Raw genomic sequence first — 12061 nt, forward strand, 5'->3', positions numbered from 1 at the left:
TGCGACAGCTTTGCCCGCAGCCGCACGCAGGAATTAACCCTTAGAACCCCCGTCCCGGGGCTGGCTGGTCCCCGCAGACCCCCCCGAGCCAGCGGTAGTTACCTCACTTGATTAACTTATTAACTTATTTGTTTCATTAAAATTTGGAGTAGAGGCTGCCCGCCTGCTGCCGTCTGTCACCCGGCGCTCCCGAGAGGTGGCACCCCAGCCCTGCCACCGAGCCGCGGTCGGGAGACACAAATGTCCTGCAGGGGACACCAATGTCCGGCCGGGGACACCAATGTCGGGCTCCTCCCTGACCCCTTGAGCTGCAGAACCCACCGAGATGGGACTGAGAGCCCAGCTCCGGCTCGCTCGCCCTCCCCCGCCGCTGCTTTTTTGGCACCTTGCGGGGAAGGGTCGCTGCCCCGGGAAGGGCTGTGCCCCCCCTGCCTGTTTGGTGTGTCCCCCCCCAAATGGCGGCGACGCTGCGGTGTCCCCAAGGCCATCCCAGGGAGGTGAGGGTGCAGCCCCCTTCCCCAGGAGCCCCCAGACCCCCGCAGGGCCAGCAGAGCTGCCCCCCGTGGCTGTGAGCTGGCACCCCCGGGGCCAGCGCGTCCTGCAGCGATGTCGGGGGCCGAGGCGGCCCCTTCCCGTGCCGCTGGCCGCGGAGGAAGCCGGGGCTGGCCGCGGCTCAGTCCCGGCCTTTCCTGGCTGCCTCCTTGCCAAGAAACTCGCTCCAGGATCGCCTCGGAGCCGAGCCCTGCGGGGGCAGCGCCGCAAAGCTGCCCGGCCTGGGGATGGGGTTCGGGGGGCTCCAGCACCCCGGTTCCGCCGAGTGCCCCATGTGTTTGGTGCGATCCCTGGCGGGTTGGCTTTGGGGGGCACCGTGCCAGCCGCTGGCGGCGTTCCCAGAGGGGTGGGCGGCTTTCCCGGGTGGGTTTGGAGGGATTCATCCCGGCAGCTGTGGGGTCTTCACCCCGCACCCAGCCCGGCTGTGTTCATGGGGCATCCAGGGCCACCCCAGCCGGGTGTGGGGTGCGAGCGGTGGGGACGGGGTCCTGGCAGCTTGTCCCTCCCCCGGCACGGCCGGGGCGGTGGCACAGGCAGGGCAGGGGCTGTGTGCCAGCCCGCCGCTCTGCCTCCCGCCGTCACATGCGCCCAAGGTGCCCCGGCAGGACTTTGTCCCCCTCCACCTTGGTGGCCCCACGTGTGCCGAGGCTGCCACTCCCCGCAGAGGGGACACGCGCAGGGAGGGGGAGACGCTGGCGTCAGAGTGACACAGAGGGAGCTGTGACCTCGCAGGGCCAGCTGGCCGCGTCCCGCCGGAGCCCAGCCGCAGGAACGGGGTGAGGGGATGCTCCAAACACTTGGACTGTCGCCGCTGCCGCCTCCGCGCAGCGCCTCTTATCAGCTGGCAGGGGGACAGGGTTGTTACGGGAACGGTCAGCTGCTCCCGCGGCACCCCACGGCTCCTCTGAGCTGTCAGGGAGCTGCCGGGGGCACAAGGACACAGAGCAGCGGCCGGGGATGTCCTTTGTGCCAGTGGCTTTGCTTTGTTCTCTGGGGGTCTTGGGGGAATTCGTGACTCACTGTGGAATCCAGTCACGCTGGAGACAGTCGGGCTGGGCTGGACTCAGTTCCTTCCTGCGGCGCTCCAGCCTCCAGCTCCGCGCTGCCCAAGGACGCGCTCACAGGAAAAGGCCCTTCCAAGAGCTCTTGGAAGAGGGGCTCCCTGCGGAGGGGGCTCCGCAGGACCCCGCTTCAGGCGCCCAGAGCACCCCGGGGAGCAGGCAGCCCCCGTGCCCGGCGGGATTTGCTGCTCCCCACTTGCCCGGAGTGGAGCCCGCCCTGGCCGCGGCATCCCCACCGTGGGCTCAGCCGGGAGCCCCTGGCCCGGGGCCGTGCGGGGAACCCCGCGCTGCTCCCGTCCTGGCTGCCGCGAGGCATCCTCCAGGAATCCTTTGGAGATGCTCCCGGCCGGGCAGGGACAGCCGGAGCCCCGCGGGGGCGGCTGAGCTCCCGCAGCAGGTGCCGGTGCCGCGGGGGCACCGGGGTCTGGGGGGCGGCCAAACCCCCCTGGTGCGGTCCCTGAGCGCGTGGCTGGGCGGGCAGTGTCCCCCTGACAGCCGCGCTGGATCCAAGTGACAGCAGCTCCATGCCCTGGGCTGCGCTGCCCCTGTCTCAGCTGTACCCCTGGGAGCGGGAGGAATGCAGCCCCCTCCCCTCCCCTCGGCACACCTGGGGAAGGGGGAAACCCCCCAGGACGGCTCCCCCTGCATGGAGCAGGGGGTGCTGGCCCGATAGCCGAGACCCCCGCATTGGGCGAGGGCAGCGCCGGGGGGCACCGGGAGGGGATCGGGAGCCAGGGACACCCCGACCCCGCGGGGACAAGTTGGGGGCCACAAGTTCGGGGCTCCTCTGCACAGCCCCAGGCCCGACCCCCGCCCCGCTGCGCCCCGCCCCGGGCCGGTGGCGGCTGCCCCGGCGCCTCCCCGCTCCCCCCGGCCGGGGCGCGGCTATAAGGAGCGGAGCGGGGCGGCGGGGCCGGCGGCGGCGGAGCGGCGGGCGCGGCAGGTACGGCACGGGCTCGGGGGGGCCGGGGTGGGGCTGGGGGGGTCCCGCCCCGTGAGTTCCGTGAGGGATCCCAGCACCGCACCCCCCACTCCTCTCCCGGAGTCTCTGCGCGGCAGGTACGGCAGGGAACGGGGAGGGGATTCCACCCCGTGGGGTCCCCGTGGGGTCCCCGTGGGTGCCACACCGGTTCCCGGGTCACCCTCCCCGCTTTGTGGGGGTCCCGGGAGTCCCCACGCCGCAGGCGGGGAGGGCACGGCCGCGGGAGGGAGCCGGCAGGAGGGGGTCCTGCCCCGTGTGCCCCCGGATTGTCCCCAGCGGCCCCTTTTGGGGTCCCCATCGCCCCCCTGGGCCCCGCGGGCTGAGACCTGGCAGCTCATGGCACTGCCCGCGGTGGGGACTGGGGGTGGCTTTGGGAACGGGCCCCGGGCAGCCCCCCGAGTGTCCCGGGGAGCCCCTTCCCCTGGGGGGTGGTTTTGGGGCCGGTGGTGAAGGCGCGGGCGGGCACGGGGCCCCTCCGAGGCCGGGATGTGCGGAGCTGGGAGAAAAGGGTGTTTTGGAGCTTGAGCTGCGCGGTCACAAGGGGAGTTACAAAACCGGAATGTTTTGAGGAGCCGGGGGAGCGCAGGGTGGGAGCAGCGCCCACCCCGCGGTGCGGCCGGCGTGCCCTCACCGCCCTCCCTCCGCAGGCGTGGGGACATGAGCGGGGACATGCGGGGCCTGCTGTGCCTCTGGCTGGTGGCCCAGGTGGCCCAGGTGGCCCTGTCCTCGCGGGTCCGCACCCGTCGGGAGCTGGGCCCGGGTTTGTACGAGCACGGCGTGTACGACGCGGGCGGCTCGTACTGCCAGCGCGGGGACGTGTGCTGCCACGGCCGCGACGACGCCTGCACCGTGCCCTACCACGACACCCTCTGCTACTGCGACCTCTTCTGCAACCGCACCGTGTCCGACTGCTGCCCCGACTTCTGGGAGTACTGCCTGGGCATCCCGGCGCCGTTCCCCAAAGCCGCAGGTGAGGCGCTGGGGGGGGTGCAGCCCTGGGGTGATGCTGCTGCTGCTGCTCGGGGTGATGGATGTGGTACCCCGCGGTCCTGCCCTCGCCGCAGAGCTGCTGCGGACCCCTCAGAGCTGTGGGAGCTCCTGCAGAGTGTCCGGGGTGGGGATGGACTCCCAGAAAAGGAGGTGTGGGAGCAGCCCGTGACCCCAGAGCCGGATCCAGCAGCGCCTGCGGGCAGAGCAGGGACGTGAGGGGACGTGCGGGGACTGCATCCCAGCTTGCCCGGTCACGGCTGGGGCAGGCAGATGCTGGCCCTGGCTTAACCCTGGCGGCAGCTGGGGCGGCGGGGGGCCAGGAGGGGACACGGGCAGCCCCCGGCTGCCGGCACAAGGCTCTCTCAGAAGTCCCTGCGGAGCAGAGCCAGCTCCCGGGCACAACCGGCCCCTTTATCCCTGTCCCGCCAGGCTGAGCACATTTAACCCTCCCGGCGCCGAGCCAGCCCCGCTCCCTCGCACTGACCCCCAGCAGAATTTGGGGTGCCAAGGTGCAGCCGGGCACCGGCCTGGAGTTAAGAACCGCGGTGGTTTTCCCTTCTGCTTGCACCCCCGGGAATTTGGGGGGCTGGCGGGACCCCAGCACTCACCAGGGGCTCTCCCATTCCCATTCCCACGCAGGCTGTGCCCGTGCAGGACGCAATTATCCCATGGGAGCCACGTACCGGGAGAACTGCAACCTGTGGTGAGTGTGTGCTCTGTGGGCACCTGCGGCATGTCACCAGCGTGTCACCACAGCAAGGTGTCGCGATCCCGCGGGCTCCTGGAAACCTCAGAGCGAGGCCCGAGCTGGGTGGCGGGAGCCGCTGCCAAAATGCCTTTGTTCCAAAAATTCGGAGCTAAGGGCCTTGAGCCGCTCCCAAGTTTTCAGCGCATGCCTGCGTGGGAGCCGCTCGCCCCGGCGCTGCCCAGCGGGGTTTTGGCCACACTGGCCCCAGCCCAGCTTGCCCAAGCCTGACGGGACGCTCGGGCAGTTCCGTGCCAGCGGGCAGAGCCCGGCCGTGCCCGCTGGGCAGCTCCCGCAGCTCGCTGGGAATTCGCTGGGAATACTGGCGTTACCGCACTGGTATTACTGGCATGCGGAGGTGGGGGATTGGGGAGCCTGCCGGCGCGGAGCTGCTGCAGACGAGGATCGCAGCCGCAGGGGCGATGCGGCAGATAAGCGGAAATCAAAGGCAGCGTCTGGGGCGTGTGCGAGGGCAGGGGCACGTGTGGGAACATGTGTGTGCGCCGGGGCTGCGGGTGAAAAGCCAGCCCGAGCCTCCCCACAGCTCTGGGGCAGCCTGGAGTTGCTCCGGGATGGTGGCACGGGGCGCTCAGGGATGGAGGGTGTCCCCGCTCCCGGGGGAATGTCATTGTCCCCAAGGCACGCAGGTGGATGTGGCATCTCTGCTGCTGGGGGAGCGTCTCTGACCCACCAGCACCGGGGAGGGGGCAAATCTTCCCTTCCAAACCCCTCCTCCCCCACACGAGGTGCCTGGAGAACAGGAATTTCTGCAGCGTCACCCCTGTCCCCTGGGGTCCCGCTGAGGGGGCGGCAGGGGACAAAACCCATGCCGGGGTGACACAGGCTGTGGGCACCCATCTGGCGGCACCCTGAGGTGCTCCCAAGTCCCCAGGTGTCACCCAGAGCGCCGGGAGCGCTTGGGGATGGATGGGGGAAGGCTGGAATCCAGGTGCTGCCGGCGGGATCGGGGTGGGGGGGTCTGGCGGGACACGGCCGCGCTCAGCTCCATAAAAGGGAAATGTGCAGGCAGGAGGAACATGCCAAGCATTGCTCACTGCACGGGGGGAGCACAGCCCGGGGCTCCCCAGGGGACCCGCCACACCCCCAGAGCCCCCCCCGGCCCGGCTGTCCCCATGGAGTGACCTGGTCACTGTGGGTCACCCATGGGGACACCCAGCCCCGACCCCCGGGCCCGGGCTGCTGTCCAAGCCCCTCTCTGGTGTCTGCAGCCCTGGCAGCTTTTCAGCTGATTTTCTGTCCCATGGCCTGGCTGCCCTCGGGGCTCCTGCGGGGGCTGGGGGGTCACCCAAAGGCCACCCAGGGTCACCCAGAGGGTCACCCACGGCTTCACCCCGCTGTAAGGTGCCAAGCCCTGGTGACCCCTGACAGAAGCAGCCCCTCGCTGCCTGCCCAGTTTGGGAGGGGCAGCGCCCCTCAGGGTCCCCTGGTCACCCTGGGGACATCAATTCCCAGCGAGTGTCCCCTCCGCAGCACCTGCGGGCCCGACGGGCAGTGGCAGTGCGAGGACCACGCCTGCCTGATGGACGGGGAGCTGATCGACGCCGTCAACAGGGGCAATTTTGGGTGAGGAGCGGGCCCCGCGAGGCTGTGAGGGGTGCCTCACCCCTCGGTGCTTTTTGGGGTGACCCCCGAGCCGCGTCCCCTCTTGCCACGCAGCTGGAGAGCCGCCAACTACAGCCAGTTCTGGGGGATGACCCTGGAGGACGGGATCCGGCACCGCCTGGGCACCTTCCGCCCCTCTCCCACCGTCATGAACATGAACGAGATGCACGTGAGTCCCCCCGGGGGGGAAACTGAGGCACGCCCCGTGATTCCCCATGGCTGGGAAGGGGCTCCCGGAGTGGGGGGAGGCAGGGCAGCCCTGGTGTTTGGAGACAGCAGCTCAGCAAATTCCCCCGGACAATCCCCGGGCTGCCAGTGTTGTTTTTTCCCCCTCTCCTCCGTGCTCGTTTCCCATCGGAACGGCGGCCCCGCCGCTGCTGACTCAGCAGAGCCGCCTGCTCCCTCTCTTTGCCTCTGCCCGCACCCAAACCCAGGGTGGGCACCCCCCGGGGGTCCCTGGGGTGCTGGCAGAGCTTGGTGCACGCTCCGGAGCCTCGGGGTTAATTTTAGAGGCACTTCCTGCGCTGGAGAAGCCGGGCAGTCGTGGCCGTGTCCTCCCCAGGAAGGTCGGGGCGGGGGCACCGTCCCCGCTCCAGGGAGGAAAGGCAGGGCCGGAGGCCACCGCGAGGAGCTGTGTCACCAGAGCTGTGCCCTGCTGGGCTCCGGGGTGGGACACTCGCTGCTGGTGTTGTCTAAGGAGCTGCTGGGGCTGTGGAGCCCAAATTTAGGGGAAATTGAGGAGTGGGGCCTTTCTGGGATAAAGGAGAACCCAAATCTTTTGTCGCTCAGGGTGATGTCCCTGTCCTGAGGGGTCTCACAATGAGGCTGGGGGGACACAAAACCTGGCTGGGGACCATCTCAGAGGATGGCTGGGGTGGCTGGGGGACACCAAAGCTGGATGGGGACCATCTCAGAGGATGGCTGGGGTGGCTGGGGGACACCAAAGCTGGATGGGGACCATCTCAGAGGATGGGTGGGTGGCAGGAGGTCCCACAGCAGGGCTGGGGACACTAGAGCTGGCTGGGGACACTGCTCAGAGGATAGCTGGGGTGGCTGGGGGAGGAGCAGGGGTCACACAGTGGGGCTGGGGACATTAGAGCTGGCTGGGGACCATCTCAGAGGATAGCTGGGGTATCTGGGGGACACCAAAGCTGGCTGGGGACCATCCCAAAGGATGGCTGGGGTGGCAGGAGGAGGAGCAGGAGTCCCACAGTGGGGCTAGGGACACTAGAGCTGGCTGGGGACCATCCCAAAGGATGGCTGGGGTGGCAGGAGGATCTGGGGGGTCCCGGTGGGCTGAGCCCCCCGCTCTGCCCCGCAGATGAACATGGACTCCAACGAGGTGCTGCCGCGTCACTTCGACGCCGCCGCGAAGTGGCCGGGGATGATCCACGAGCCCCTGGACCAGGGGAACTGCGCCGGCTCCTGGGCCTTCTCCACGGCCGGTGAGCGCTGGGGACGGGCTGCGCGGGGACACGGGGACACACATGGGGACACGGGGACAGGGCACCTTGCCCTGACCCGCCGCTCCTCCCCAGCCGTGGCCTCGGACCGCATCTCCATCCACTCCATGGGACACATGACCCCCGCGCTGTCCCCGCAAAACCTCCTGTCCTGCGACACCCGCAACCAGCGCGGCTGCAGCGGGGGGCGGCTGGACGGAGCCTGGTGGTACCTGCGCAGGAGGGGGTGAGCGCGGGGGGACATGGGGATCAGGGGATCAGGGGGTGGGATGGATTGGGATCCATGGGATGGGATCCATGGGGGGGGATGGGGTAATGGATGGGATGGGAGCGGATGGGGTGGGGGGCATTGGGATGGGATGGATTGGCATCCATGGGATGGGATGGGATGATGGGATGGGATAATGGATGGGATGGGAGGGGATGATGGGATTCAATGGGATCCATGGAATGAGGTGGGATCCATGAGATGGGATGGGATAATGGGATGGGATAATGGATGGGATAATGGATGGGATAATGGATGGGATGGGATAATGGGATTCAATGGGATCCATGGGGTTGGGTGGGATCCATGGGATGGGATGGGATGGGATAATGCGATGGGATAATGGATGGGATGGGATGGGATGGGATGGGATAATGGGATTCAGTGGGATCCATGGGATGGGGTGGGATCCATGGGATGGGATGGGATCATGGGATTCAATGGGATCCATGGGATGGGAGAGTTATGGGATCCATGGGATGGGGTGGGATGGGATCCATGGGATTCAGTGGGATCCATGGGATGGGGTGGGATCCATGGGATGGGATGGGATGATGGGATGGGATAATGGATGGGATGGGATGATGGGATTCAATGGGATCCATGGGATGGGGTAGAATGGAATGGAATGGAATGGAATGGAATGGAATGGAATGGAATGGAATGGAATGGGGCAGGGTGTTATGGGACAAGATGAAATGGGAATGGGACAGAGTCAGATGGGATGGGACAAGATATGGGATGGGATGGGATGGGATGGGATAATGGGATTCAGTGGGATCCATGGGATGGGGTGGGATCCATGGGATGGGATGGGATCATGGGATTCAATGGGATCCATGGGATGGGATGGGGTGGAATGGAATGGAATGGAATGGAATGGAATGGAATGGAATGGAATGGAATGGGGCAGGGTGTTATGGGACAAGATGAAATGGGAATGGGACAGAGTCAGATGGGATGGGACAAGACAATATGGGACAAGATGATGTGGGACAAGATGATGTGGGAATGGGAGAGAATTGGATGGGGTGGAACACGATGGAACGGGAATGGGATGGGATGGGGTGGGGATGGGATAATGGGGTGGGATGGGAGACAGGGGCTTCTCTGGGATAAAGGGGGTTTGGGACTCTGGTCACGTGGGGAGAGCCCAGGAGATCTCTGTGCTTATCCTGTGCCTTGGACAGGTGGGGAATGAGGACTGCCAGGGCAGGATGGACAGTGGGATTTGGGATTGGGATGGGAATGGGCTTTGGGACAGGGATGGACAGTGGGGTTTGGGATTGGGGATCACAGTGGGATGGGAGTTGGGTTTGGGGTGAAGATAGAAGTGGGGATTGGGATGGGGATGAGAGTGGGGTTTGGGACAGGAATGGAAGAGGGATTTGGTGTGGGGATGGAGAGTGGGTTCGGTATGTGGATGGGATTGGGATGGGGCAGGAAGTTTGGTTTGGAATGGGGCTGGGAGTGGGCTTTGGGATGAGGATGGAGCCGGTCCTTCCCCTCCTACCCCGCTGTCCCTGCAGGGTGGTGACAGACGAGTGCTACCCGTTCACGAGCCAGCAGAGCCAGCCGGCCGCTCCGCCCTGCATGATGCACAGCCGCTCCACGGGCCGGGGCAAGCGACAGGCGACAGCGCGCTGCCCCAACCCCCAGACCCACTCCAACGAGATCTACCAGTCCACCCCCGCCTACCGCCTCTCCTCCAGCGTGAGCGCCGGGCCGGGGGCGCAGCGGGAGCGGGAAGGGGCTTGGCTCGGGCTGCTTTACCTGGGAGAACCGAGGTTGGGAATGCGGCTGGGAAAACCCCGCTGCGGAGCCCGCCGGGAGCGGCTGCTCCGCCCGGCACCTCCGCAGCAGCCGCCTGTGGGTGCTGGAGCAGCTCTGCTGCATCCCTGGGGGTGGGGAGGGCAGAGCCGGGGGTCCCGGCCCCGCTGCCACCCGCTGCCACCCTGTTCTGTGCTTGCAGGAGAAGGAGATCATGAAGGAGCTGCTGGAGAACGGCCCCGTGCAAGGTACAGAGCTGGCGGGGGCACCCCTCTGTGCGCCCCAAAAGGTTGGGGGAACAAAGCAGGGGGAGAAAACCGCTCTGTCCGTGCTGGGGGAGCCGTCGTGGCAGCCAGAACCCCCCTCAGCTGCTCCCCGTGCGTGCCCGGGCAGCGCTGCCCCGGTGCCCGTCACGCTGCCCACCCCAGCGGGCACCGGGTTGCTCATTAACTCCTGAGATTTAATCACCGTCTTGGCAGCTGCGTTTGTTTAACTTTATTCTCGCTTTTTGAAACCTCCTCGGAGTGCTGTTGCGTGGCCCCGGGGAGGATCCGGCTGCCGCCTTCCCTCCCTGCCGCTGGGAACGCGGTGCCCCCGCGCCCGGGGGGACGCGGAGCCCTTCCCTCGCCACAGTGGCAGTGTCCCCAAAGCCTGTCGCCCTCCCCGCAGCCATCCTGGAGGTGCACGAGGATTTCTTCATGTACAAGAGCGGGATCTACCGGCACACGCCCGTGGCCGAGGGGAAGGGGCCGAAGCACCAGAGACACGGGACCCACTCGGTGAAAATCACCGGGTAAGGGTGGGGGTGGCCTGGGGGGGCTCACAGCGTTGGTCAGGGTGCGAAAAATATTCCCTTTGGGTGTCCCCGAGCTGGGAGAGGAGGCAGAGAGGGGAATGGTGGCACAGGCGGCACGAGTGCGGTGCTCAGCACACAGGAGGAGGGGAGGGGGGTTTGGAGGTGCAGACCCCCGGGCCGGGGGGGGATCTGCCCTGTGCCGGTGTTTCCTTCCTCCTGCCGTGGCTAAATATTCCTGCCCCTATTCCGGGAGCGGATGTCCCAACCTCGGCCTGGCCCTGGGGAGGTGCCGGGGGCAGGAAATCAGCAGGGTCAGCCCCTCTCCCAGAGTCTGGGGGTGCTTGGGGACCCCAGAGTCTGGGCGTGCTTGGGGACCCCCCCTCACTGTCCCGTCCCTCTGCAGGTGGGGAGAGGAGCAGCTGCCTGATGGCCAGACCCAAAAATACTGGGTGAGTTTGGGTGGGGGGCTCAGCCACGGGGTGCTGCCGCTTCCCCTCGCCCATGTGGGGTCCGCCTTGGCTTTGTGGGGGGGGGGGGTCACCGCGCTGAGCGTGTCCCCTGTCCCCTCTGCAGACGGCGGCCAACTCGTGGGGCACGGCGTGGGGCGAGGGCGGCCACTTTCGCATCGCCCGCGGCGTCAACGAGTGCGAGGTGGAGACTTTCGTGGTGGGGGTCTGGGGCCGCGTCAGCATGGAGGACATGCCCCACAAGTGAGCCCCCCGCTGTCCCTGTCCCCAGCGCGGCGGGCGGGGGGCTGGCGCTGTCCCCTGTGTCCCCTGCCCGGGGGGCTGCGTGTCCCCGCTGTGCTGACACAGCGGCTGGGGGCAGTGGGGCGTGCGAGGGGGGGGTGCCCCGGGGGCTGCTCCCGTCTCCCATGGGATTTACCCGCTAATCCCCCCGCCCCGGGCTCGGCTGGGCTGCGGTGGTGGCGGGGGGCTCTTCAAAGGCAGCTGCACCCCCCCCCCCATCCCGGCTGGGGCTGTGGGATGTCCCCCCTTTTCCCAATTGGGGGGACCCCCATATTCCTGCCCCTCCCGTCCTGGCCCCAGCAGCTCCCCCCCAAGCAGGGCAGTTCTGGAGCTGGGGGGTGGGATAACCCAGCGGGGGGGTCCCCTGAGCCCCCAGGGCTGGGTGTCGCCAGGATGGGGTCCCCACCGTCCCCCCCCCAGCCCGTCCCTATGGTGCTATGGCCCTGCCACCCCCCCGGGGGACAGCAGGGACAAGGGAGGGCTCAGCCCCGTGGTGTCCCCGTCCTGGGGGGGCCACAATGGGGTGCACGCAGCCAGCACAGCCCAGGACCTCCCCCCCCAACCCAAGGGCTGTACTTTTAAGACTTTTTGTATTTATTTTGCTTTTTACTGTTTGTAAATAAAGTTACGGAAGCCTCAGAGCTCGGAGGGTGGACTCGGTGCTCCGAGGGGGACACGTGGCCCCTGTCACCCCCGCCTGGGGGGCCCAGGGTGGCCTCGGGAAGGGCTGGGGGGGTGAGATAAGGCCCCGCTCATTGTCCACCTTCCGGCCCCGCCGCTCCGGTCACCGCGGCCAGCGCTGGACACGCCGCGGGCACGCGCAGCCACTCGGGCCACCAGGGCCACCACCGCGGCCGGGGGGATCACCACGGCCGGGGGGGTCACCAGGGCCACCTGTGCCACCACGGCCAGGGGAGTCACCAGGGCCACCACCGCGGCCAGGGGGGCCACCACGGCCGGGGGGGTCACCAGGGCCACCTGTGCCACCACGGCCAGGGGGGTCACAACGGCCGGGGGGGTCACCAGGGCCACCTGCGCCACCACCGCGGCCGGGGGGGGGGG

The 12061-nt window shown here is 67.8% G+C and overlaps 1 protein-coding gene across 3 annotated transcripts; it reads left to right on the top strand.

Annotated features, from left to right (window-relative positions):
* The first annotated feature begins 1119 nt into the window (after positions 1 to 1119).
* TINAGL1 (tubulointerstitial nephritis antigen like 1) lies at positions 1120 to 11640 on the top strand. 3 transcript variants are annotated; one of them, XM_039733679.1, is made up of 12 exons: positions 1120 to 1328; positions 3243 to 3565; positions 4225 to 4288; positions 5822 to 5914; positions 6008 to 6122; positions 7275 to 7398; positions 7492 to 7642; positions 9214 to 9397; positions 9657 to 9702; positions 10124 to 10247; positions 10654 to 10699; positions 10824 to 11640. In XM_039733679.1, exons 1-12 carry the CDS (start codon positions 1135 to 1137, stop codon positions 10962 to 10964), a joined length of 1605 nt encoding a protein of 534 aa, XP_039589613.1. In that variant the 5' UTR covers positions 1120 to 1134; the 3' UTR covers positions 10965 to 11640. The 3 variants fall into 3 exon arrangements, with proteins under 3 accessions (XP_039589613.1, XP_039589614.1, XP_039589615.1); XM_039733680.1 differs by lacking the exon at positions 1120 to 1328 and adding an exon at positions 1347 to 2556 and having other exon boundaries at positions 10824 to 10964; XM_039733681.1 differs by lacking the exon at positions 1120 to 1328 and adding an exon at positions 2543 to 2672 and having other exon boundaries at positions 10824 to 10964.
* The last annotated feature ends 421 nt before the right edge of the window (positions 11641 to 12061 follow it).

Source organism: Passer montanus, unplaced genomic scaffold (genome assembly GCF_014805655.1).
Source record: "Passer montanus isolate IOZ18808 unplaced genomic scaffold, ASM1480565v1 scaffold89, whole genome shotgun sequence".
Lineage (NCBI taxonomy): Eukaryota > Metazoa > Chordata > Aves > Passeriformes > Passeridae > Passer > Passer montanus.